This window comes from Acanthopagrus latus, chromosome 10 (genome assembly GCF_904848185.1).
Source record: "Acanthopagrus latus isolate v.2019 chromosome 10, fAcaLat1.1, whole genome shotgun sequence".
Taxonomy (NCBI): domain Eukaryota; kingdom Metazoa; phylum Chordata; class Actinopteri; order Spariformes; family Sparidae; genus Acanthopagrus; species Acanthopagrus latus.
In genome coordinates this window covers 5,875,203-5,901,585 of record NC_051048.1, presented here as the reverse complement: position 1 = coordinate 5,901,585, position 26,383 = coordinate 5,875,203, and the positions used below count along the sequence as shown (strand labels likewise).

Below are 26,383 nucleotides of genomic sequence, written 5' to 3'. Positions count from 1 at the left end.
GCATGACCGTACTTCAACTTTTTCTTCTGTTCCAGCAGTACTACCATCATCCTTGGAAAGAACTAAGCCACAAAACAGCAAAGCAAATGAAAAAACAAAGACATTCAACTTCCAAGTTGATTCATGATCGCCCAGATACTTAAACTCTTACTGATGTGATCCTCTAGCTGCTGTTTTGTTTTTTTAATGACGGCCTGTTAATTTTCAACCTCTCATTTGACATGTACCTTTTTTTTCTTATTCTAATGTATCTGTTAACTGGAGGGGCGATGGGAAATAATTGAATGTTGCAGCAAATGATTTTTATCAGTCTTTACTGTGGGTTTCAAAGATTAAAAACGTGTACAGCAATCAGCAATGTAAGAAAAACAACACGATAAATGAAAAACCAACACCCAAACAATGTGGTGGGAGCAACTTCATCTGCTTTTATTTGATTGTTTTCAACATAACTGTTAGCTTTACAGTTAGAAGAGTTAAATGAAGCATTGTATGAAGAAGACTTGTGTCATTTTCAGACTATTTCTGCTTCATCAGCATTTAAAATACAGTGCTAACAGATGCATTTATATAATGATGTCAGATCATTCATCCTCAAGCAGTAATGAAAAAATAAACTGAGCATCAGTTTTTTTACATTTTTGAAACCAGGAAACCGCTGAAAGTTGTATGATAACTACTTCCCCAAACATGACAGTTTGCAGCCAGTTTCACGAACACTTGGTCTCCCTGCTGCAGCTGCAGGAACACTGCGTTTCCTCCATTATCAGCTGTCTCAGAGTCTGACTTGTGATCGTGAGTCGTGATCTTGTGTTCATCATTCTTGAACAGGTACAGCTTTGCCTCGTGTTCTCCTCCAGCGTGAAAGAAGATGGTAAAATAGTAAACACCTGCAACCGGTGCGACGAAGATACCTGTGGGAACAACCAAGTATAACCAAGAACTCAAATCACAAATCATACTGCACAGGCTGAAGTTTAAAACTACAGAAAGCCCTTTAAGAATTTGGCTTCAGGAAGTGAGATGAGGTAGCAAGAGCACCTGTGGTAATGAACAGGTTAGTTGTTGTAATACAGGACACCTGTGGTCATGTACTGTTTAAAGAATATTGGGCTCTTTTCATTTATTTGATAAACTTCATTCTCCACTCTCTCACAGACAGCAGCAGCTGTGGTCATAGCCTCAGGACTTCAGCCAGGAAGCCTTTCAAACATGTAGTTGATGTAATGTCTTTTTTAGTTGTTTAACCCAATACATCATGCTCTCCTAAAACTAACTTGTAGCCTGTTTGTTGCCAACTTAACTGCAACAGTGCCAGGGTCAGCAGTTACCACTCCAGAAAAAAAAAAGGCCAATCAGAGGGGAACGAGGGTGGGTGATGTGAGAGATCAGGACAGCTGTCTGTCTGGCAGGTGATCTGAATATCTTTCTTTATTCAGTCACTGTGAATATTGACGATTTGTGTAAAAAATCTTAATAATACTGATGCAGATGTAAACATTCGGTAACTGTGAGTATTACCTGTGTGTTGATTGTAAGCATTACCAATATTGGTAATCACTGTTCTGTAGATTAAAGTTGTGTCTGTGTTGAAGGGTCCGAGGGCTCCTACTCCCCCGACTGCTGCACTGAACATCACCTTGGTTCTTTCTGTGTGAAACAAAACATTTTGATCACATTTGTTGTGGTCGGGTTTGGAGGACTTGTTCATTTTTCATTTTTCATCACAATACACAAAATACTTAATTCCTTAATAAAGTCTTTAAATGTTATTTTTACCTTTGTTCCGCAGTGCCAGAATCTGGTTTTCACTGTTGTTCAGCCTGATTTCAGTGTCCTTCAGCCTGGTTTCACTGTCCTTCAGCCTGGTTTCCATAGCTTTAAGTTTTTCTGTCATGGCACCGAACTCTTTCAGGAGATTACACATGTCAGGAAAGCATGACTGTACTTCAACATTTCCTTCTGTTCCAGTACTACCGCCCTCATCCTGGGCCAGAACCAAGCCGCAAAACAGCAAAGCAAATGAAAAACTGAAGAAATGCATCTTCCAAGTTGATTCACGATCACTCAGTCTCCTGAACTCTGACTGATTTGATCCCTCTGGCTGATTTTATGTTGTTCAATAATGACCTGTTAATATTTAACATCTTGTTTAATAAGTGGCTTTTTATGGGAAAAAAACATTTCATCGATCCTTACAGCGGGGTTCAAAGATTGGAATCTTACAAGAGGAGTACAAGTTCATTCTGCTGTTTTGGGACTTTCCGTCTTCCGTTTTTCTCACCAGCTCCTTTCCTTGTGTGTGTGTGTGTGTGTGTGTGTGTGTGTGTGTGTGTGTGTGTGTGTGTGTGTGTGTGTGTGTGTGTGTGTGTGGGTGTGTGGCAGCGGAGAGGCACCAGATGAACCTGCCTGTCTGCCTGCTCTCCTCATCCTTTATTTCCTCAACAACTCTGTCCTGTAACAGACTCCTTTAAACTTGAGTTCCAGCGTCTCATCTCTGCATTTTGGCTCTGGACCAAAGCCGCACGGTGACACACGGCAACTCAAAGGGGTTCATATCAGCCACAAAAAGCACCAGGACGAGTTATAAAAGAGACATGAGGTAATGTGATGTCAGTGAAGCCAGTCCTACTGTACGAATCAGCAGCTCAAATTACACTTATACACCTTTTCTTACTTAGAACTGTAAGAATATTTCACTATAATTTTCTGTTATAATCATTCAACAAAATCTAACAGGGTGTCTTTACTGTGAAAGCTGGAGCACCAATCATGTCTCACTCCTTCTGCCCTCCTTGTACCTCTCCAGGCTTGTTTACTGTGTCAGCCTGAACCTTTGCCTGTTTACTAGTTTGACCAGTCTTCCCCTGACCCCTGCCTGCTTCTGTTTGCCTCTGATTGATTTCCTGTTGTCAAGGACCTTTCCCGTAATCTGACTGTGTGCCATCCCTCTGTGCCACACTCATTACAGCCGTCACTGCATAAACTGCACGTTGATCAAACTGCTGTGCTGCTTCCGCACAGCAGAGGGCGCTGTTTGATGGTCAGACACGACAACAACCATGGTGTCAAACACTGTTTTATTTTGTCAAGAAAGGGAAAAAAACAACAGCTAAACAGAGACACTATACTGATGTCATACTAGTCACATGTGCAACACAAAATACGTTTATTGATGGGAGACATTTTGCCATTACACGTGTAATAAACAGAAACAGCATGCTGTCAATTGTAATTGCAGAAACCTCACCGCAGTAGATCATGTGAAATACAGGACAAGCTGAAATTGTGTGAGGAAACTGCAGTTGTCTTTTCATGTCATGTGTAGCACAAAACATCTCACAGAATGACGTGAAAGACGGCTTTAAGATGTAGCTGGCAGAATGTGTGGCTGAAGAGCAACATCAATATTCTTTATATTCTTCTAAGCAGAAATCATTTAACCATTTAGCTGAGCTTGACTTAAACTGTACATGTCAGCTGGGAACAGAGTGAACTAACTCACAACAATGTGGCTCAACTGCAGTTTTGCTTTGTCGGTTGTTGACTCCTGTATGCCTCATAATGGACAGGGAGGCACACGTTTCCAACTTTATTACACGCTACAACCACTCTCTGCTGGCCATGAGTTAGACTTGTAACCGTGCATTTTCCATTCGCATTTTTAGATCTAACATCATATACAGTCATGCCTGAGGCGCTGATGCACAGGTTTCCTCCACTCTCCACACGCTTTCCACCGTTACGGCAGATCTTCTTAACGTCATCCTCTGAGGTGTCGATGAAGGACTGAAGTGGAACTCTGTCACAGAGTCCCTTCTTCGCTAGGTACCTGTGTAATGAGATCATTGTTTATCTGCATGGTGTTGACATTGTTTATGTCCAACTTTCAGCTGTCACAGTGTTCCATGTACTTATAACAATGGCCACTTTGAAACTATAGCCAAACAATTATAATCAAATGTTGGTACATGTACTTAAAGTCCTAAGAGAGGTGGATAACCGTCTTGATGGAATGGTGACACCGCCACTACCACTTAAAGATTCAGAAATGGCCCCACTAACCCAACAACCTTTGTCAAATTTAGGTAGCTTGGATTAAATAATCCAAAATTGCACTTTTGGTAATTGTAGCTAGCAAGCTAATGGCCCACAAACAGGGTCAGGCCTATTCAACGTCTTTATAAGAAGAGGCAGATTTGCAGAGGGATCGGACTTTTACATTTCTCGTACTTTTTACTTCTTCACCACTTTGTTCTATTAGTTTTCACAATCGAATGAATTTGTTATTCTGTGCTTTGGACATAAATAACTTTTTGTGATCTTGAGAGATAAAACTGAACTCACGGGAACACATAGGAAATAATATGACCCATGACCATATATGGCTTCCATATTTTTGTTCTTATTGACAGACATAACTAATGAATGGGCTCATTTGGACCTACTTACAAAATGAGCAAGGACCAGACTGAGGTTGTTAAAGCATTTGGGAAACTTTGAACATAACAGGTTTGAACACGTCCTAAATTTCTCAACCATCCGATATGTGAAACTTTAGTTCTGAGAACAATAAAACTGAATGTGGCTGACTGATAACACACAGCTGGTGCTGTTTCAACCTGAGTGCTCTTGTGTTGTCATGTCACTACTTGATTACGGATGCTAGTTGAACACAACACTGAACTGTAGGATTTAGTTTTAAAAAAACTACAATAAAGCAACAATTACAGGTTCTTTCTAAAGGAAATAATTGATGAAACTTTCAACTCACTTTTCCCATGAAGCTTTGGAATTTCTGTCCAAGTTATTGTCGTTCAGGATGTGTCTGTGGACAAATGTGGCGTACGCATTGTTGCTGCTATTGTCCTGACAGGGCAATGAAGCGTGGAATCCGGTGATATAATTATACAATCTGAGGGTATAAGAAGACTCCCCTTGGCCCCCGAGATCGAGGGCTACAGCTAAGATGATGGCAGTCAGGAGAATGACTTTCATCATGTCTAGAGTGAGAAAAGAGATTGAGAGCTGATTAATGCCTTATTCTCAAGAACACTGACATTAATAATGTGTCTGTACGTGACATGTAGTGTTTAAAACCAGACCTCACCATCAGCACAAAAGGAGTGATGAATAAACAATTATCACTCTAACCTAAAACTTTTGAACGTGAATGAGTCATTTAATGTAAGAACAGTTTAATCGGGGTTTAGTATCTAAAGTTTATCAATGTAAGCCAAAGTTACTGAGAAGTTACTAGGTTGACTCATTACTATTACTTCATCATTAGTTACTCTTTTATATCCTCTCCAGTGCAGTGATGTGTGATAGTAGTTACTACAGACTAAAGTCCCTCATTGCCTCATCAGTGTGACAATGGTAGTCACTGACTTTCCAGTTCTATCTTAATTAACAAAGTAATAAACAAATAAAAATAACATTTTGAAAATGAATTATTTTGATTGGTGAGATGCTGCCAAGATTTTTAAAAAATATATATAAATGATTAAAGTAGGTTCCTGTTGGGTCGTGTTATATTTCCCTCCTCTCCACGTCACCACATGAACACACAGCAGTAATCTGCAGACATACAGTAGCAGCAGTGTGTGTTCACCAGCATTACCTCTGTATGGAGTCCTCCGTCCTGATTGGATAAACTGAGCAGGGATACCAGATCGTCTCCGTCTCTTTTACTGCCTGAGCATGTGGAGAAGAGAAAGAGGTTACTGACCAAACACCCTGTAACAGTGATTACTGTTGGAGGTATTTAACACTTGTTTCATTAAGTAAATATCACTTATCGCAGCTGTAAGAAAGATTACATCTAACTACATTACAGCTTAACTATAAATCTGGATTCAAACCTTGTTTTGCGAAACTCTGATTAGAACTGATCTTAAACTAATTCCACACAGTTCTGGTGCAAAGTGATTTAAACTTAAATCTTGATCAAATCTGGTTTACGAAGCTGATTACTTGTTAGTCCAACACAACCACAGTGGCAGCGACTCAAATGCCCGACTCAACACCCGGAGAATGTTTCATAGAACTCACGTTTAATGCAAAAACAGGCCAAAAACAAAAACTAGACCAGAAACTAAAAACTGCTGGCTTGACTTGAAGACTCACACGAAAACACGGCTGGGACGCTCAACGCGACGAACGAGACGAACTGGCAAAGACAAACACTAAGCGCAGGGCTTAAATACACAAGGGAAGGGTGAGACAAGGACACAGGTGAATACAACCAGGGCGGGGCTGCTGCCAATCAGCACACAGGAGAACATGAGAGCAGGAAGTCAAGATACCTGAAATGAGAGGAAAGGTTAAGTATAAAAGAGGAAGACCAGAAACAAAAACACATGACCTTAACCAAGATGAGTCTCTACACATAGTCTACAATTATCCATCAGCCCATCATTTACTTTAAAAAGGTGCAGAAGTGTAGCAGTGAACAAGCTCTTTTTTTTTATTATTATTATTGTGATTTGAGATCCGTTTATCATCTGGACTTGACTCACTGCAGAGGCTAACTGGTCGCAGGTTTTCTTTATATTTCAAATAAAGTAAGGAAAAACCGACACCCAAAACAATGGCGTCATTTCACCACAGTTCCATCAATATTAATATGGCAAAAATGTCATTTAGCTGAATGCGGAGATGGTTTCTCACCGTCTTGTGATGTCAGTCTGGAGTCGATCAGCGCTCTCTGACAGAAGCCTGGGGTGTCTTTCCTTCTTTATAGATCTCCTGAAAGTTAACACTGAAAGTTAACAGCCAGTCGAAATACTGCAAACTTGTGTAACAACGTGTTGACAACCAACTGCATTTGTGAATGACGACGCTCACTTTTCTTGGCAGCTGGGAATGAAACTGTGAGGACGGGTCCAAAAAAAACAAGAAAAACCAGAACAACTCATAAGCCTCAGCGTTACTGTGAGACATGATATGACATGAAAGATTCACTTTCCACCAGGTTATTGTTTCTTAAACCAGCCCAAAACAATCAGTCAGGGGTGGCGGGGTTGCCCTTTAACATGCCCGTCCTTCCCAGATGAGAAGAAAGTCACCATGTTGGTGCTTGATAATATATAGGCCAACAAAATGTTTCCACTTTTATCAGTGATTTTGCTCAACTGCTGTCTGAAACTGCCTCCATTTGATACAGTAATTTGTCTTGTAACTTATCATGTGGTCTCCCAAAGATCCTCCAATCATGGTCTCCCTCTGTTAATTTGATCCTATTTCGTTAACCTCTCTAACTAATTTGTTAATGGAAATGAAACCTTTAACCTGTCCTTCATGTATTCTCCCTATAAAATTTCTGAAGGATGTTTTAAAAGCTCCTGTTGGTAAGATGGTTTTCAGTCCTATTCCCAACTCGTCAAATACTGACGTTTTGTGACTGCAGGTTGGGTTGGACGCCATCCAGAAGCGGCATTTGATGAGTTGGGAATGAGACTCAACTGTTATCAACCGTCTTATCATTAGGAGCTTTACTGTAAATACCACTCTGGTTCAGCCACTTTTAAAAAGACGCCACATCTTGATTCCGCTGTTCTTCTGAATTCTAAACCCATTTCTCAGTCCTCCAAACGACGATGAATGATCACAACCCAGAAAGTTCACAGCCAACTGAACTACTGCACACTTGTGTAACTTGTGTCTGCGTGTTGATGAAAAACAACTGCATCTTGCGAATGAGGAAACGCACTTTTCTTGGCAGCTAGGAAGGAAACTGTGAGGATGGGTACAAGAAAATCAAGATGGGCCAGTCATTGATTAAACTCCTGTACTGCTCCAGCATAGCAGACGGTGATGTTTGATGGTCAGGTACGATGACATATGTGGTTTCAAACACTGTTTTATCATGAAAGGAAAAACAGCTAAACAGAGATGTGTAATCTTGTTTAGAGGCAGAAGGAATTAAAAGGCATCCAACTGTTATATGTATAAACCACTCGAAACTACTTGTCATTAATAATACTTGTTTTAAAAATGGAAGGAAATATTATTAATTACATTTCTGACAGGTTTCAGTGGGAAATGTGAACAATAATATATCTTGAATGATAAACTTGATGAAACTTGAAAATCTAATCGTTGTACAAACAAGAATGTCCCTTTAAGAATAAAGATGTCTGAACTGATCAAGTGACTGTATGGATGAGAAAGTGGTCGTTTCTTATGGACAGATGAATTTCTTTATTTTCAGTTTGTCATCTGTTGCTGGGTTGTATTTAGGCTCATCAAAACAATGATCCAAAATTGGCTGAAAAGATTTTAAAGCTTCAGAGTTCAGTGATTATTATCTGTGTCACACAAGTGGCCCCGTTTCAAGCTAAATTTTGATTGCTTTGATTTTAATGTAAATTTCAAAGGCTGATCAACGGCGCTTTAAGGCATCAATTCAATAGTATACAAAGCAAAACAAGCAGGGTTACAATAAAGTTTCAAACAAACATTTTGAGCTAAGCGTACATGTTCAGCTTTTAGGTTAAAGGTGCAATAAATATGACTAAAATATAGGAGGCAGCATATCACCAGAAAAACTGCTAACTGCTGCTAACCGTGTTCTTCTTAAACAGTCATGGCTGTAGCTACTAGCATGCTAACTTCCGTCAACACAACACAGACACGTCCTTGACACAATGTCTCACATATTCCACCTTAAAAATGGAAACCTCACAAGGGTGGATAATGGTTAATACAGGACAACTGAAAATGTATAAGGAAAAATAGAACCTTAATTCATAGTTGTCTCTTCATGTCATGTGTAGCAAAAAACATCTGACAGAATGATGTGGAAACAGGCTTTAAGATGTATCTGTGTGGCTGACAAGATCAATGATCAACATGTTTTTATGTTGACTGACTCACAAATCTGTGGGTCCAATGCAGGGGACATTTGTTGGACTTTGATTATTGTATTTCTCATAATGGACAGGGAGGCACTGGTTTCCAACATTATTACATGCTACAACCACTTTCTGTTGGCGACGTCTTAGTCTTGTAACTTTGCAACACCCGCACTCATCCCATTCGGATGTAACATCATATACAGTCATGGTTGAGTCGCTGATGCACAGGTTGCCGCTCACACGCCAGCCATCTTCACTGCAGATCTGCTGAACTCTCCACTCTGAGGCGTCGATGAAGGACTGAACTGGAACTCTGCCACAGAGTCCCTTCCTCATTAGATACCTGTATAATTAGATCATTGTTTAGCTACACAGTGTTGACATTGTCTATGTACAACTTTCAGCTACCACAGTGTTACATGTTTGTACTTATGGCCGTTTTCAAATGTTCAGTCATACAATCATAATCAACTGTTGGTACATGTTACAACCATTAAACTAATCATCATTTGTCAAGAGTGGGCTGGTCTGTCTTGACACCGCTGCTACCACATAAAGACTGTGAATTTGGCCACAGTAACCCAACAACCCTTGTCAAATTTATGTAGCTTGGATTCAATAATCCAAAGCTGCTCTCTGCTCTCGGCTCTCAGTCACAGGAACTGCAAAGCTGTTTGGTTTTTTGTTGGTTTTTTTTAGCTTGGCGAGGTAGGAGGGAGGGGCGGGACAACCGCATAAGTGAAGATGATTGGCTCTCTAAGGTAGAGTGAGAGTTCGCAAGCCAATCGGAGGCAGTGTTCAGTTTACACACAAACCACACATACACTAGCAGAGGTGAGCTGCAGCAATGTCTAGTTCAGAGGGAAAGTTAACGTTTAACTAGTTTAATCTCTTTTGTCCACGTCCGTTGTAAGCAACTGTAATCTAATGATTCATCTATCAGCGGCACACGATTCTACAAAACTAGTGGCCAAAAACACCGTTGTTGTCACTGTTGATTTATGACAGCAGGCTAACATGTGAGCTCCTCTAACAAAGACGGACACAGAGGCATCCAAGCAGTTAAAGCTGGATGTTTCTGCTCCAGCTTCACAAAAAACTTGTGACACAGACTGAACTGAATGCAATGATAGGCAAGTATGTTGTTGAAAATTTTAACTCACCTTGCCCACGAATCTTCAGAATTTCTGTCCAAGTTATTGTCGTTCAGGATGTGTCTGTGGACAAATGTGCCATACTTATTGTTGCTGCTTGTCTGCTGACAGGGCTCGGAAGGAGTTCGACCAAATATCTGGAAGAAATACTGTCCTTGTGCCCCATGGAGGAGGGCTACAGTGACGATGATGGCAGTCAGGAGAATGATGTTCGTCATGTCTAGCGATTTAGAGTGAGAAAAAGAGATTTCAAGCAAAAATTACTGAGAAGTTCCGGGCTGCTGTGGATCAGGGGTAGGGCCAGCATCTTGTTACGGAAGCTCAATGGTTCGATTCCCCTGCTCTGCATGTCAAAGAGTCCTTGGGCAAGATACTGAACCCCAAACTGCTCCTGATGTGCTCGTCGGCACCTTGCATGGCAGCCACCAACATCAGTGAATGTATGTATGTATGAATTACTGTGCTTTTTTTTTTTTTTTTTTTTTTATATAAAATCTTCTGCTAAATGTCCAAAAATGTTAATGTAAAAATGTACCAGGTTGACTTTTACTATTACTTCATCATTAGTTCTCTTTTTTATCATTAACTCTTTTTACGTCCTCTCAATTAAAGTGATATATGATAGTAGTTGCTACAGACTACAGTCCCTCATTACCTCATTATTGTGACGATGGTAGTTACTGAGTTTACACTGAGCTCCTAAATAACAAAGTCATAAACAAGTAACATAAATATTTAAAAATAAATGCTATTTTGAAATAAATTATCACCATATGAACACGCAGCAGTAATCTGAAGACATACAGTAGCAGCAGTGTGTGTTCACCAGCATTACCTCTGTATGGAGTTCTCCGTCCTGATTGGATAAAGTGAGCAGGGATACCGTCTCTTTTACTGCCTGAGCATGTGGAGAAGAGAAAGAGGTTACTGACCAAACACTAACAGTAACTGTGATTACTGTTGGAATATAGAGCTGTTGTAGAGGCTAACTGGTTACAGTTTTTTTCTATATTTTAAAAAAAGTACAGAAAAACAGATACTCAAAACAATTGAGTAAGTTCACAACAGTTACATATACAAAAGTATTGCAAAAATTTAATTTAGACAGATGCAGAGAAAGTTTCTTACTGTCCACTCTTGAGTTATCAGTCTGGAGTTGATCAGCACTCTCTGACAGGTTTCTGTCTCTATAAAGCTCATCTTATCTCATGTATGACAATAAATGATCACAACCCAGAAAGTTAACAGCCAATTGAAATGCTGCAATCTTGTGTAACGGCCACATGTTGACAAAAAACAACTGCATCTTGTGAATGAGGAAGCGCACTTTTCTTGGGAGCTAAGAATGAAACTGTGAGGATGGGTCGATACAAGAAAAAAACCAATGCACCAAGTCACTGTGAGACGTGGTAAGATGCAGCTTAAGGACATAAAAAATTCTTTCTGAAATCAGCCCAAAAAAAAAATCAGTCAGGGGTCTTGGGGTTGCCCTTAAATATGCCCGTCCTTTCCCAATTAGAGGAAAATCACCATGTTTGTGCTTGATAATATATAGGTCAACAAAATGTCTCCACTTTTATCAGTGACTTTGCTGAACTGCTGCCTGAAACTGCCTCCATATGATACATTAATTTGTCTTTCAGCTTATCATGTGGTCGACTTGTCATACTCGGACAAAACGCCATAATCTTGATCTAGTTTGAGAAGGGTAGATGGTTTTACTTCTGACCTGTACTGTCTCATGTTTGGCTTGTGTTAACTTGTGTTACTTGTTGCCCCAAAATGAGACACAAAGACACTAATTTTGTGGATAGCAACAGGTCACAGGTCTTATTTTTAACAACAGGTTCAAAAGTCTAAGTCTTTATCTCTATTTTGCTTCTTTATTTGAGAATAATCAGTCCAACCCAAAAATGTTGCTTGGAGGTTCTACGGTTGAGAAAATGTCCCTATACAACGTACACTTGAACTGTTATAGATTTTTTGAGGTGAGCCTTGTTTTAGGTGGTTTATTTCGCTTTTTCTCTGGACCCCGTTCACTGCAGTACAAAGCTGAGCGTCTGGGCTGGAGCGGCTCTCTACTTTTACAAACTGAGGCTGTGCTGATCGGTGATTATGGTAGGGAACAGACCGACTGTAAATATGTACTTTATATGATCCCATTTCAAAAAACCCAAACTATCACTTTAAAGTTCAGCATTCGTTAACACTGACTATGGCATCTTTTTGGACTGTCTTCAAACATGGGCAGGTATCAGTAGCACAGCTCTACAGGAGTTTTCTGAGAAAACGAAAGCCAAGGCACCAGAAAAAAAAAATGTCGTCTTGAGAAAGGAGAAGTGGCCGTCATTAACAAAGTGAAATTAAGGAACCATATATCTGTTGATCATGGTATAGTTCAGTGTTGAGGATATGAAAGTGCTGATAGATGTGATGAACAGGGGCAGAGAAGACACTGATGGCTGAGAAATAAGGAACAACACTGATCAAAATAAGGACAATTTTGTTCAAATGTCAGCAAAAGATTCGTGAGTGATGTGTTTTCCATTTAACCTTAACATAACCCTTTGTTTCCTAGAAAGTCGCTCACACCATCTGTTGCTCCACCCAGGCCTTAGCTTACTAATTATTGAAAGTAGGATCCATATTTGGAGATTAGTAAAAGGTACAAATCAATAGGTGCTGAAAACATCAGCATTTGGGTTTGCAATTTGGCCAGCAACAAGGTCGTTACGTCCCTCTGAACAAAGAAAGTCTTGCAGAGATTGAGGGTGCTTTCACACATGACCTGCAGTTTGTTTGAAAGCTGTCAGTCAAACCCTGGAAAAGAACAAAGAACCAGACAGCGGCAAACATGTCAAGCCTCTCTCGAGCATCTGCAAATTTGTGGTGACTTTCTCCATCTTTCACAATCACTTCGGGCCCAGAAGCAACCTTTGAGACCACTGTCTCAACCAAGCAGGGTCAGGTGCTGGTTCAGAGCCGACGTCTACTTTTGAACAAGTTCTTTGCATTTCGACAGAAAACGAACTGATTGTTGACCGGGAAAACTGGTGCCAGGGTTGCACCAACACTTTGGTTGGCTACAACTAAGAACTGCTTTCATCAGGGGCTGGGGGCAGGGTTATCTTGACCATGGACCAACTAAAACCACTTATGACTGCAATTTCCCAAAAACACTAATGTAGAATGTTCCGACTCATCTGCCACAGAATAAACAAAAGATTTGCACTATGAGTGCCAAATCGAAGCAAAGTGGTCTGAGGACCTGTCATGTTTGGATACCAACGAAGGCATGCCAGGAGCAGCACTTTGTGTAGTTTACTCGCACATCTTCTGACAAAAACCACACAAACCAAGGTCTCTGTGTGCTCTGTAGTTTTAATTATGGACCAATGTCCAACTGCTGAGAGGTGATGACAAGGACTTGGGTGAACTCTGTAAAAAATAACTGATCTAATGCATCTAGGCCTCTCCTATGCCACTTATTATATGCAGCAAAATCAATCCCCCCCACCCCCCCACCCCACCCCAACTCTGTAGCTCCATGGTTAGTTCTGCTTTCACGCTGTCAATTCATGGAAAACTGACACATGGTTAGCCACATGTCAAATGGGACGTTACAATTCAAGAGGTCACCATGAAACAACATAAAAGCAGCCAGAGGGATCACATCAGTCAGTTAAGTGACTGAGAAATCGTGAATCAATCTGAAAGATGAATTTCACCATTTTATGTTTTGTTCTGCTATTGTCTGGCTTGGTTCTGGCCCAGGATTATAGTGGAACCTGCTCTCCCAACACATGTAATCTCCTGAGAGACTTGGGTGCCAGGACAGAACAACTTGGAGCAATGGAAACCAGGCTGGAGAACTGTGAAAATCAGATTCTGGAACTGAGGAAGAAGGGTAAGCTTGGGTAAAGAGTTTCTTCAGCCTTTCGTGTATTATGATAATAATAGTTGATAGAATTTAAACAAAACAGGCGATTCAAACTAAATGACAAAAGATGTAAAATGCTTGAGTACATTTTCTCACAGGTAATTTACTATTTATATGTTGTAGATTTACCTAGTCAGTATTACATAAAAACAACTGATGTTCTCATTTTTTACAAGTGAATCTTGAAATACTTTGCAAAGTAATGATCAGATTTTTTTTTTTTTTTTTTTTTTGGTTTACACCGAACAAACCAAAGTGATATTCAGTGCAGTGGCAACAGCAGGAGATAAAGCCATTGGACCCTTCGACGAGGACACAACTTTGATCTACAATATGGTCTTAACCAACATCGGTAATGCCTACAATCCATCCACAGGTAATACTCACAGTCATTTACATGTTTACCACAGCATCAGTAACACTTAACTGTGTTAGTCAGAGGTATGTTTGTTACAACCCCTAGAAAGACTCAATTCACTTAATTCACACTCTCAAGGTGACCCTGTTATATTATTTATTTATTTAGGTTGACCCCATCAAGACAATACTAAACACCAAAAAAATGTGATTTACCGGCTGTCCAAACTTAACAAAAGGGAGGGAAGCCACCCAGGTCAACACTTCCACCCTTAATGTAAAATTTGAAACCTAGCAGAAACAAAGCTATAACAACAGGATACGTGTACACTCCTAACAAAGAAATAACTCAAAAGAAAGTTAGTCCATAAAACAACAAATAAGAAACAAAAGATACCCTGCCTTTTCTGGCTGTTCAGTCAAACATCTAAGAAAACTGAGAACTCATTGTTGGTTTGGTTTGTTGTAAGGAAGTTCAAGAAAAGAAGAGAAAACTGAAGAGACGCTAATAATTTGTGATTTGATTTTTCAGCTGTAACTAAAAGAAGACAGTTAAATGTGACCATCACCTTGTTGTTTCCACAGGTATATTTGCTGCACCTGTTGCAGGTGTTTATTACTTTTCTATTTACTATCATGCTGGAGGAGCGCGTGAGGGAAAGCTGTATCTCTACAAGAACGGGCAGCTAATGATCGCAACCACCGATCACAAGTCAGACTCTGACACAGCTGATAATGGAGGAAACGCAGTGTTCCTGCAGCTGCAGCAGGGAGACAGAGTGTATGTGCAACTGCCTGCAAACTGTCATGTTTGGGGATCTGATGTCCATACGACTTTCAATGGTTTTTTGGTCACCATAATGTGAGAATCAATACACTGTATTTCTATGAATTTCCTGCTTCAAGATGGATGTGGAAATGTAACTTATTTTCAAATATAATGAAACAGGTTTCAGCAGCCCTGTCAGCGTGATGACAGATTTCTATGGTGCCTCTATAGAAACCTCTTCGCAATTCAAGTCTTGTGGTTAAAAACTTACAAATCAATGAATATGCTCCTGACTTGATCGCTCACTAATCCAAATAAATCAAATGAAGGGAACATTGTGAGGTCACATGCAATGTTTCCTTAAAAGCCAATACATGCTTTGTATTTAAATTTGGGAATCTCACAAAATCCTGCTTTCTTTTTGATCAAATAAAGTTACATGATGCATAAGCATAATGTGTTCTTTCATCTACATGTCTGGAATGAGTTGCAGAAGTCTTTTTAATTGATAAAAAAGTGTCTCAATACACAAAAACACTACATTCTCAACTGGCATGGATAATGAAGCCACGTGTAAACCTTGCAAGTGTTCAGAATGTGGCTGCAGTCAAAACTCCAATAAAGTTGAATATGTGTGAAATCTGTTAACTTAGGAAGCAAATCTGACACCAGCTGACTTTTCCATGCACGGCATGTATCGGATTGTGGTCTCAAAAACTTGTGTATCAAATATATTTGATTTGGCATTATAGCTAAATCGGCATGTGCCCTGTATCATGTTTACCTAATCAGTATGATATCGACTTACTATATGGTTGCATTATACTGACAAATTAGAAAGAATTATTCAAGACAAGAATAATTGTAAATGATTGAACCGTTAATGATTTCTGCTTTATGATCACAGAAGCTTCAGTTTAATCATTTTATGATCCTGTAACAGTCTTGCGATACGAGAGGAGTGTGTCTATAGAAAGGGAAATCGGCAGACCAGACATCTTTAAGGATGTGAAACTACTGGTGGATGTGACCACTGAGGTCAAGCAGGCGTGGCATTAATAAAGGGTATATATATATATATATGAGACAGAGAGAGAGAGAGAGAGAGGGCTTCATCCTTCTTTGTTTTAAAGGGGTCTTGAGGAGGTCACAGGCGTGATGTTTCATTCCTCCTCTTCCAGCTCATCCATCAAAGTTTTCCCAAACCTAAATTCTTCCTAAAGAATTAATACAGTTTGTTTCAAGGTTGAGGTCCACAGGTTGAAAAGTGTGACACTCTGCGCTTTTGAGCAATGCAAAATAAAATATAAAATATATAAATGAAATGAACATCACATATTTAGAAATGGTGACCATTTACATCCTTTAAATAAATCCAATATTTACAGGTAGGTATATTTAGGAGTTCATAACCCATAACCCCTGCTGTTGCTGAAGTTCATAACCTGCCAAAGAAAAGCCTAAAATATAGCCATGCTCACACACTGGGCATGGACATCACTGACACGTATTAACAGATACCAGGGCTGGTAGCACCTGTACGACAAATGGGTCAGCAATTCTACCTCACCAGTAATTGCAGATTTCATCTTATGTTAGTGGTGCAACAGATCAGGAAAGAAAATTTAGTGAAGCAGATTTATGAACTTAAGATAACAACAATAAGCACAGAAAAAAAAAACTTAAAAACAAAATAGACTGAAATTGCTGAAATTCTATGTATCATTCAGTGGTGTGTGATGTTGATGGTCAGTCAACACAACAAATGTGGTGTAAAACATGTTTTATTCTTTTCAGCTTGCTTGATATATCATGATGTCATAATAGGAGGCTGTGAATTACAAAATATGTTTATCTTTTATTTAGACAGCCACTGTAGAAGCAGAAGTAATTTAAGAGTGTCCACATTTTAGATTCAAGACACTAGAAACTACTTGTTATTAATGATAACTGTCTTAAAGAACAATAGCAATACTAATAATCATAATAATCAAAGGTTGATTAGCAGGTTTAAGGCATCAATTTGACTATATGCAAAGCAAAACAAGCAGGATTCGAAACAGTTTCACAATGAATTCACCTAAAAACTGTTTTTCTACATTTTTGTAAGCAGAAATCATTCATTTAGCTGAGCGTGATGTAAAATGTACACATCAGTGAGCATTTAGCCCGACACCTGGAAACAAGGCTGCACTAACCCTCCGGTAATGTGGGTCCATCTCAGCTTATACGCAGGGTATGTTTCCCGGAATTTGACCACCGTTTTTCTGATAATGGACCGGGAGGCACAGGTTTCCAACATTATCACATGCCACAATCACATACTGTGGGAGATTTAATACCACTTGGACGCTGCAAAACGTGCTGAATGAGGAATAAACATCATAAACATTCATGGACAAGCTGCTGATGCACAAGTTAGCATACACGAGCCGGCCAGCTGGACTACAGATCTGCTGGACTTGACTCAGTGGGGCGTCGATGAAGGACTGCACTGGTGTTCTGCCACAGAGACCATGCATCTGCAGGTAGCTGTGTGATAAGATCAGTGTTTTACTGCATAGAATTAATATTGTTAAAGTCCAACTTTTAGCTGTCATAGTGTTACATGTTCCTGCTGTTAAGTATCAGTGTTTACAGACCTATAGCTTATTGTAGTACTCTTGTGTTGTAGCATAAAAAGGAAGGATTCAGTTAAATTGCGACGAAGCAACAATTACTGGTTCTTTCAGAGGGAAATGGTTGATTCAAACATTTTACTCACAATGCCCAATCAGCCAGAGACCTTCTGTTGAAGCTCATCTGCAGGACGTGTCTCTGAACAAAAGATGCATATGATTGGTAGCTCTTCCTCTGCAGACAGGGCTGTAACATACTGCCAGGGACCAGAGTGAGGATGATGGCAGTCAGGAGAATGACCTTCATTTTTGTCTGGAGTGAGAGAGCAGATTTACAGCTGTGCAATGCATCATTCAGAACAACATAAACATAATCGACAGGTGTGTGGGAGAAGACCGAGGGCTGACAAAATCAGGACAAAAACTCGTTTAAATATTGAGAAACATTTTCCCACCTTTTTCTTTTCTCTTCTTCTTGATGCTCTCGCCTGCAGAAGGCCAACACCAACCGACGTTGAAGTCTCTGATGTAGCTCCAAAAAATAATTCTCCCTTTATTAAACCTCCTCTCGTCTCGTGGACATCTGATCACATCCGATCCATATCCAGAAAGATAGCAGCCAATCCAAATATAGCAAGCTCGTGCAATGTGCCTGTGTAGACACAAACCAGCCGCTGAATCGACATCCTGACTTGCTGTGTGTCGACACACTGTTGAATGAGGAAGTGCACTTTTCTGGGTGCTAGAAAAACAAGCACGCACTAAGTTACTGTTGGACTAGATTAGACACAATGTAAGGTAAAAGAAAAAAACAGGGCCAGCGTAAGTACATGCAAGATCGCTATTATTAGTGGTCCATCCAGTATCTGAGCTTGAAAAACAAGCCATACAAATACCATCAGTTGTTTTTGAGGCCAAAACAATCTCCACGAATTTCAGAATATCAGAATATAGCATATAAGCTATTAGCACAATGTTACTAAGCTACTCGTGTTGTTATATTCTAATTTATTTCCCCATTGTCACCCTTTGTATTTGGTCCATTATTATCCTGTTAAACTCATGCAGTCATACTGTATGGCTGACGCTGCTGTTAGTGGTGGTTTTCAGGGCCAGAGGTAGCTGGTTAGCATGCTAACTTCAGTGGCTATCTCTTCAACACAATACAGAGATGTCTTTGACATGGCGTCAACACTGTTGTCTGTTCATATTCCATTGAGAAATTTAGCTATCTTTTGACAGTTTTGAACTATAATTCTCACAAGTAGAAAAGAAATGAGAGGCCTGTGACTTCCTCTTTGTATTTGGTCCATTATCATCCTTTTAAATTCATGCGAAAAGTAATTACCATAATTCGCAACCCATCCAGGACATTTAACAAATACAGGAGAGACTGAAATCAGCTAAACTCATTCACAACCACAAATACAAGTTTAAACATCGTTTTATTTGATCAGGAAAAGGACAGTAGCAGAGCAGAAATGCATTACAATTCAATGCAAAGGTGATGACAAATTCATACAGATCACTGGAGGATACATTAAATGTGGTCAAGTTACTCACATTCTAACCTCAAAACTGTCAGAGAATACAAGTTTTTGTCAAAGCTGTAAATGTGCATTAGCTTAAATGTGCAATATGTAAGAACTGGCCAACTTGAACAGAAAAACTGTTTACTGTGTTTTTTTAATACAGTCATGACTGATTCTACTGTTAGTTTGTTAGCCAGGACAGTGATGGTGGTTGTCAGGGCCAGAGCTAGCCAGTTAGCATGCTAACTTCAATAGCTATCTCTTCAACACAAGACAGAGATGACATCAGCACTGTTGTCTCCTCACATTCTGTTGAGAAATGTAGCTATCTTTTTACTGTTTTGAACTATAATTCTCACATATTGCACCTTTAAATGGAAACCTTGTCACAGCATATTAATTTTAATATGGGAGAATTTCTTACAACATCATGCTCATCACACAAAATGTTTCTGAAGCAGGCTCTGAGACGTATCTGAGAGAAGGCGTGGCTAAAAAACACAGATTCATTCAATCAGCTGGGCTCGTTTGAACCTTTAAACGTCAGGGAGTAATTAGCCTGACAGCTGGAAACAGGGCTGCACTAACCCTCCGACAATGTGGGTTCATCTCAGGTTATATGCAGGATCTTCGTCCTGGTAACTGATCAGCGTATTTGTCAAAATGGACAGGGCGGCAGAGGTTTTCAACATTATCACATGCTACAGTCACAAACTGAGACTGCTTTAATATCGATTGGACGCTGCAAACCTGTCCTACAAATTGGGAACTGATGACATAAACATCCATAGGGTTTTTGCTCATGCACAAGTTGAGCTCCTTGCGTCGGCCATCCTTACTACAGATCTTGTCGACTTCAGTCTGCGGGGCGTTGATGAAGGACTGCTTTGGTTCTCTGCCACAGAGATTCTGACTCTGCAGGTACCTGTGTAATAAGATCAGCATTTAACTGCATAGTGTTGACATTGTTTAAGTCTAACTTTTAGCTGTCACAGTGTTACATGTTCCTGCTGTTAACAATTGGTCTTTACAGAACATTAGCTCATTCATCAGTGTATGACTTTTTTTAACATGTTGCATAAATGGTACTGTTTAAAGCAAAACACTCTTGTGTTGTAGTGTAACAGAGAATGGTTGACTTGAATTGCAATGAAACTACAGTTACTGGTTGTTTTCAAATGGAAAGAGTTAACTCATAATAGTTTATCTCACTTTGCCCATTCTTTCTCGGAGGTTCTGTCAAACGTCTTCGAGGGAATATGTCTGTGGACAAAATCATCATATGCCTGTTGGGGTCTTTTATTCACACAGGGCAGTAACATACTGGCAGGGACCAGAGCGAGGATGATGGTAGTCAGGAGAATGACCTTCATTTTGTCTGGAGTGAGAGAAAGAGTTTAAGAGCTGATTAATGCATCATTTAGAACCATACGAACATAAACACTGTGCCTGCAAAATGGAGCATTAAATAAATCGCTAACACACTGAAAACTTTTTTAAGATGAGAGTTTCAGCACTTTCTGTACAGACTTTGTAGTTTGGCTAGTCTGAAATCGCCGTGATGTGATCTGGTGTGGTCCAATCATACGTCTCATGTTATGTCACCATATATCAGGCCATCTGGACCCGACATACCGTAGAGCATAACTTGTTTGAAATTCAGTAATGTGTAGCAGAGCTTTCTCACCTCTCTGTCTTGTGGTGTCAGTCTGGAAGTGATCAATACTAACGCCCCGTCTCTGACTGAAAGCTGAAAAGACTTCTCCCTTAATAAACCTCCGCTTATCTTATCAACATCTGAACCAATCCTTTTATGGTAATCCAATGAGTTAGCTGCCTGTTAAAATATTGCATCTGTAATGTGCACGTGTTGAGACAAACCAAACGGTTAATCGACAAATTGACCTGCTGTATGTTTACATACTGGCGAATGAGGAAGTGCACTTCACTGGAAACAAGTTGTGAAATGTAATGACGTTGATTTTAAGAGTTGTTGCATCATGAGAAGAAACTTGACAAACTGTGTGAAATGGCTAAAGCAAATTCAAAATCACTGGTGCCATCTTGTAGACTTTAGTATTACATACAATACCCTGGATTGGAATTGAGGATGAGTTCACTGTATATTGTATATACTTCCAGATTGTCGACTTTATTATTTTATTATTTGTTTTATTTTATTGTCTACTTTAGAATTTTATTTATACCTTTATCTTTTTCTCTTGTTTCCATTAATGCTGTATTTCTATTTCTACTTTGCATGGAGAATTGGAACAAAAACTATTTCTCCCCGGGGATTAATAAACTATTCTGATTCTGATTCTGACTATTGCAAATGTGTTAAAAAATATGACTTTTTGACTGTAAACATGTGAAACTTTACAAATCCAGTAAACAATAACAAATATTGGTCACTTCTTTGGAGAACAATGAAGAGGAAGTCTGCAGATTCCCTTCAAAAACGTTCACTTTTGATACTTTTTGCGTGAGAATAAACTGTATGACCTTTGTGAGCAGCTCTCTTCTCTTAACTATTTAGGCCTTCTTCCTCGTTCGGCAGATGTTAATTTTTTCTAGCTTTGTCTAAAAATATTTGCATGTAGAGCCGGGAAGTGTTAGTCTCTTGTTTGTAAGGAAAACGAGAGAGAGGTTGAACAATGTTTTTAAGGAAAGTAAACTCAAACAATATTTTAATGTTTTTTTTTTCACACTGCATATAGACTAATATTCACATCCAAGTCATATTCTGTAGCATAAGCCATATAAATAAACATCTGCTTTGATAATACCACCATCTGTTTCTACTGCTGCCAAAGGGTCAGCTACGCACCCACACTAATTCATGCAGTTCTTCATGAACTGTAAGGAGTGTACAAGAATTAACAGTGATAGTGATCAGTATCATAATCATGATTGCAACACTTATATACACTTAGATATCAGAAGACTTCCCCTGTGCAGCTGTGACTGGTCTGTTTGTTCTTCCCTTTTTTCTTTTTCAAGAGAACATTATCTTTGAGATCTGACTTTGTCTGGGCCAGTAAGGAAACTACGCAGGCTACCACTTCTACCAAAGTAATATCGTAACACAATATCTTTACTTTTGTTGCTGGCCTGAAAAAACTTTTTTTTTTTTTTTTTTTTGAGATTATGATGAAGAAAAAAATGCTTAGGGGCAAATCATAACTATTACATGTGTTCATTATATTAAAAACTTTATTTTCACATCATATATATATATTGCTATAGTATGAATTGTTATTAATTTTATCCATGCTAATATTCGTGCTATTGCTAATCCATGACAGTGATGCAGATCCTGTTAGAACAGAGGTGTTGTTGTGACAATAAGAGTTCACACCTGAGACTTAACCATGCCCCCTGTTTCTCTGTCTGAGAAACAACACTTGCTGGAGTGGGACTTTAAAGTGCAGTAGCAGGCCTTCATTCATAGCTGAAAGAGTAACGTGACCTGTTATGAGACGGTTGGGAGATCTACAGTCGCATAAACGATACTTAATGTCCACATGTATTGAATATACAATGGGATTCTAAAGATAAAATCATAGCGTGAAGATTAAAATCAGAGTGTAAATCTTAGCAATTTCCATTTCAGATTTGTGGTCTTTATTATGTACTGATGCTCTGGAGGTCTTGAGATACAGGACACATACCAACCAAGGTGGCACCCAAACTTACAAACAAGCTCGTTTCAGTGTTTGAATCTTTTAATAATTATGCAAGGCACAAGAAGATCAAGCTGTGCAAAAAGCATTCCTTTCATTGCCATTCCATCTGCTCCTACTTAAAGCACAGGGCCAAAGAAGCAACTCCTGTTTATGTCACTTGTCGTTTCTTTCCTCAAGTAGCGTTACAGCAAGGCATAGCAATGCAAATTTTAGTTGATGTCAAATGTAGAAACAAACACATTTTCCAATGTTTGCACCTTTCACCGGTGCGTCAAGGCTCCTTTTTTTTTCTTTGTCTGTGATGATCCAAACACCGCCCATCATCCCAGGACATTGGAGCTGTGCACACAAAAACATGGAGTCAGTCAGAATGACACGAACCAAAACTTGTAATGAAATCATGATCCCAAAACAATATTGACTGATTATTTATTCAGGAAGATTTTTTATTGTCCCTGTGCAGTATCTCTGCACACAGCTACAGGCAAGCATTGTAAGATGTTGTCAATTCTTGCCTGCACAACAATATGGTAATACATCATATACATCCATTTTAACATTAATAAATTAATGTTAAAGAAAAAGGTATCCTGTACCAAGACCAACCACAGGAGCAGTAACTCCTCAGTGAGTGAGCGTAAGATTAATTAATGATTAATGCAATGTCTAATAAATGTTGTATTTACCTTGATCATCTACTGACCACCTGCCGCTGCTGAAGATCCCCCACTTCCTTCCTCCCCATCTGGTGGACAATTTGACAGAGCAGCAGTTATTGACTTACTTTGTCATGTCTTGTTAATCATGTAGAAAGAATTACACACGATTTCTTCCTCTTCAAACGTGATTTTCATGTGTCATACAAGAGGGTGTGATAACAAAGTGCGATGAAGGAAATTGTACTGACCTTCTTCAGATTCTTTGTCATCTGAGTCCTCTGAAGGCATTTTAAAACATCAATGACAGTGGATAAAGGGAAAGGGAAGAATAAAGAAACATTGGTTATTACAGTGCAATTTGTTGATGTAGGCTATTGAAAAAATGGTTAAGACAATTTTATTTTTATTGTTATTTTTTACAACAGATACAGTGAAATAAACAGCAAGCCTGTCTTTGTCCAAACACAGATCTGATGGGCGTGGTTTATGACTGACAGTCAGCAGAAAGTTTTGCTTTATTCATAAAAGTCATGTGTCTTCACACCCACCTTCTGATGCACCCGCAGGATCACTCTCGTCTTCTTCATCTGGACAGTGTGAAATATAAAGGTCACTGACTCATATTCAAATTCGAAAACAAAGTAGAAGAGACATGACAAAGTATGAAGTGGAAAAAGCACTCACTTGATTCAGCCTCATCATCTTCCACATCATCTTCCACATCGTCTCCCTCACTGTCTCCCTCATCATCTTCCGTATCGTTTTCCTGATTATTTCCCTCATCATCTTCCGTAGCGTCTCCCTCATTATCTCCCTCATCGTCTTCAGGTTTTGGGGCAGCTAGAAGTTTGACACAGTAGTTAGCGACTTTCGTCCTACTCATATACTGTCTATAAACACAGCTTAAAAACTCTTTTATAATTTTATTTATCTCATTTTTGAGGGCATTTAGGTTAGCTTACCCTGCCAGAAACAGCTAGCCTGGCTCCGTGCAAAGGCAAAAAGATCTGCCTACCTACCATAGTCACACAGCGGCCATTTTCCTCTGACATCACAGTCACGGTGGAACAGTCAAATATCGCACTGTTGTGTTCCAATTTTCAAGTTGCACAAACATGAACATTTGATTTCACCACTTCCTGATTGATCAGTAACTGAAAAGGCAATGGCTGGTAAAAATCTGGAGGGCCATATTTCTGGGTAAAATAACATTTGATAACCCATTAGCTAAAATTAGTCACTTCTTAGCTAACATAATGTTGAGTAGGGTTACACAACAAATGACAGAAAAGGCATCTATTTATTCTTAATTATCAACACACATCTTCGATACATTTATTTAACCTCTAATATAAATATGCTGGATGCGATCAAATGCTAATTGTTACCTAGGAAGTGGTTGAAAGCTAACGTTAGTTACTGGGTTAATAAATAGCTTGAAATATGGCCCAGTGTCCCTCCAGATATTCTCTTTCCATCATCTTTTTAGTTGCTCATCAATTGGCAAGCAGTAAATTGGAGATATTTGCAAGGTTTTGGAAAGAGCCAAGCTAGCTGTTTCACCCTGTTTCAAGAAGGATTATCTACACTAGACATGGGAGCAGAATCAATCTTCTCATTTAATGCTAAAAAAAAATCTTCTCTTATTTTCAAAAATACTGATTGTTTTTATTTCATTCCTTAAAAGTTGTGTTAACAGGTTATTGGAGGTTAGTGGGTCTGTCATTATCATTATACTAATGTGTCACAGCACTCACCTTCTGATGCGCTCTCAGGTTCGTCCTGTTCTGTGCTTTCACCTGTACAGTTTGACATACAAGTGAGTGACTTTTTTTTAACACATGTCAAAATTCAGGACACCATGAGCAGCAGATGTTATAAAATAAAATATTTAGACTAAAATATAATTTCATGTGAGTTTCACAGAATGTAAATTCAAATATAAATATATTGCCCATTGATATGAATGCATTGAATTTTGAAAAAAAGCATCAGTGCAACATTTAACTTTATTATGATTAGAACTGCCCATGGCTAACCTGGACTTGCTTTGCAGCACACCTTTTAGGAGCAACTACTCTAATCTAAAACAAAATGTTTCTCTAGTAAAAATGGTGGAGAATTAAAAAAAAAAAGCTAGTCCCATAGTATACTAACTTCAATGTTGTAAAAATACAAACATGTAAAAATAAAAAACATTTAATTAATTGGTATTTATTTTATATATATATACTAGATAAGAAGTAAATATATTGAATTAATCACAATTAATATACTATTTATATAAGATCCACTCCTCATAGTCATTGCACTCACCTCCTTCACTGTCCGGCTGATCTGTTCCTCCTTGAACTGGACAATTTGACACACAAGTGATGAGTGTAAGTACTTTACACAGTACCAGTACATATACATAACAAAGTGTCATGTGTTTTAAAAGAAATCTGTGGGAAGATGTACTCACCTAATGCATGACTATCTGCTATTATTTCTTTTTTAGATGACAAAAAAAAAACCACCAGTAAGTTTACCGAAAACTGTTCTTTGCTAAGTGTCATATATATGTGCCTTGTAATAATTCTCAAGAAAAGTGCACTTACTTTCAGGAGTTTGCATTAGAGGAGGAGCCGTTTTAGGAGGAGCTGGACAGTTCAAAACAAATGTAAGTGACTTTTGTCGCTTTTGTACAGCTGTTGTAAAATAGGATTAAATCTCTGGTCGTCTATCTCAGTCTGTTCTCTCTAAAACACAATATTCGGACTACTCTTAAAATTGAAACAAGTCAAACTTACAAGTCCCTTCAG

At 39.0% G+C, this 26,383-nt stretch overlaps 3 protein-coding genes and 3 long non-coding RNA genes across 6 annotated transcripts in view; 1 reads left to right on the top strand and 5 right to left on the bottom strand.

Annotated features, from left to right (window-relative positions):
* Positions 1–403: 403 nt before the first annotated feature.
* On the bottom strand, positions 404–2,092 carry LOC119027204 (complement C1q-like protein 4). The gene is made up of 3 exons (XM_037112174.1): positions 1,780–2,092; positions 1,522–1,650; positions 404–914 (listed from the first exon to the last, which is right to left on the bottom strand). Exons 1-3 carry the CDS (start codon positions 2,042–2,044, stop codon positions 634–636), a joined length of 675 nt encoding a protein of 224 aa, XP_036968069.1. The 5' UTR covers positions 2,045–2,092; the 3' UTR covers positions 404–633.
* Positions 2,093–3,063: 971 nt separating this feature from the next.
* LOC119027213 lies at positions 3,064–6,661 on the bottom strand. The gene is made up of 4 exons (XR_005077314.1): positions 6,055–6,661; positions 5,624–5,697; positions 4,775–5,003; positions 3,064–3,832 (listed from the first exon to the last, which is right to left on the bottom strand). It is a non-coding gene; the product is annotated as an uncharacterized LOC119027213 (long non-coding RNA).
* A 6,976-nt stretch (positions 6,662–13,637) lies between these two features.
* LOC119027208 (complement C1q-like protein 2) lies at positions 13,638–15,534 on the top strand. The gene is made up of 3 exons (XM_037112178.1): positions 13,638–13,922; positions 14,212–14,331; positions 14,898–15,534. Exons 1-3 carry the CDS (start codon positions 13,733–13,735, stop codon positions 15,176–15,178), a joined length of 591 nt encoding a protein of 196 aa, XP_036968073.1. The 5' UTR covers positions 13,638–13,732; the 3' UTR covers positions 15,179–15,534.
* A 1,313-nt stretch (positions 15,535–16,847) lies between these two features.
* On the bottom strand, positions 16,848–18,401 carry LOC119027212. The gene is made up of 3 exons (XR_005077313.1): positions 18,155–18,401; positions 17,846–18,012; positions 16,848–17,613 (listed from the first exon to the last, which is right to left on the bottom strand). It is a non-coding gene; the product is annotated as an uncharacterized LOC119027212 (long non-coding RNA).
* Positions 18,402–19,569: 1,168 nt separating this feature from the next.
* Positions 19,570–21,166, bottom strand: LOC119027214. Its single transcript, XR_005077315.1, has 3 exons — positions 20,919–21,166; positions 20,444–20,609; positions 19,570–20,156 (listed from the first exon to the last, which is right to left on the bottom strand). It is a non-coding gene; the product is annotated as an uncharacterized LOC119027214 (long non-coding RNA).
* Positions 21,167–23,207: 2,041 nt separating this feature from the next.
* casq1b (calsequestrin 1b) overlaps positions 23,208–26,383 on the bottom strand; it is a 30,903-nt gene continuing 27,727 nt past the window's right edge. The window contains exons 12-16 of the mRNA XM_037112141.1: positions 24,264–24,415; positions 24,128–24,166; positions 23,828–23,857; positions 23,607–23,665; positions 23,208–23,259 (exon numbers count right to left, since the gene is read on the bottom strand). Of these exons, the coding sequence (XP_036968036.1) occupies positions 23,616–23,665; positions 23,828–23,857; positions 24,128–24,166; positions 24,264–24,415 (271 nt within the window). The 3' untranslated portion in view covers positions 23,208–23,259; positions 23,607–23,615. The remainder of the gene's footprint in view (positions 23,260–23,606; positions 23,666–23,827; positions 23,858–24,127; positions 24,167–24,263; positions 24,416–26,383) is intronic.

What these genes read in the sequence shown, in the direction of transcription:
- LOC119027204 (XM_037112174.1), bottom strand. Translation starts at nt 2,044, where the DNA reads ATGCATTTCTTCAGTTTTTCATTTGCTTTGCTGTTTTGCGGCTTGGTT. An exon ending in TCTGGCACTGCGGAACAAAG is followed by an intron (nt 1,651 to 1,779) that starts GTAAAAATAACA and finishes TGTTTCACACAG; the next exon opens with AAAGAACCAAGGTGATGTTC. An exon ending in TGCTTACAATCAACACACAG is followed by an intron (nt 915 to 1,521) that starts GTAATACTCACA and finishes TTGTTCCCACAG; the next exon opens with GTATCTTCGTCGCACCGGTT.
- LOC119027208 (XM_037112178.1), top strand. Translation starts at nt 13,733, where the DNA reads ATGAATTTCACCATTTTATGTTTTGTTCTGCTATTGTCTGGCTTGGTT. An exon ending in TCTGGAACTGAGGAAGAAGG is followed by an intron (nt 13,923 to 14,211) that starts GTAAGCTTGGGT and finishes AACAAACCAAAG; the next exon opens with TGATATTCAGTGCAGTGGCA. An exon ending in TGCCTACAATCCATCCACAG is followed by an intron (nt 14,332 to 14,897) that starts GTAATACTCACA and finishes TTGTTTCCACAG; the next exon opens with GTATATTTGCTGCACCTGTT.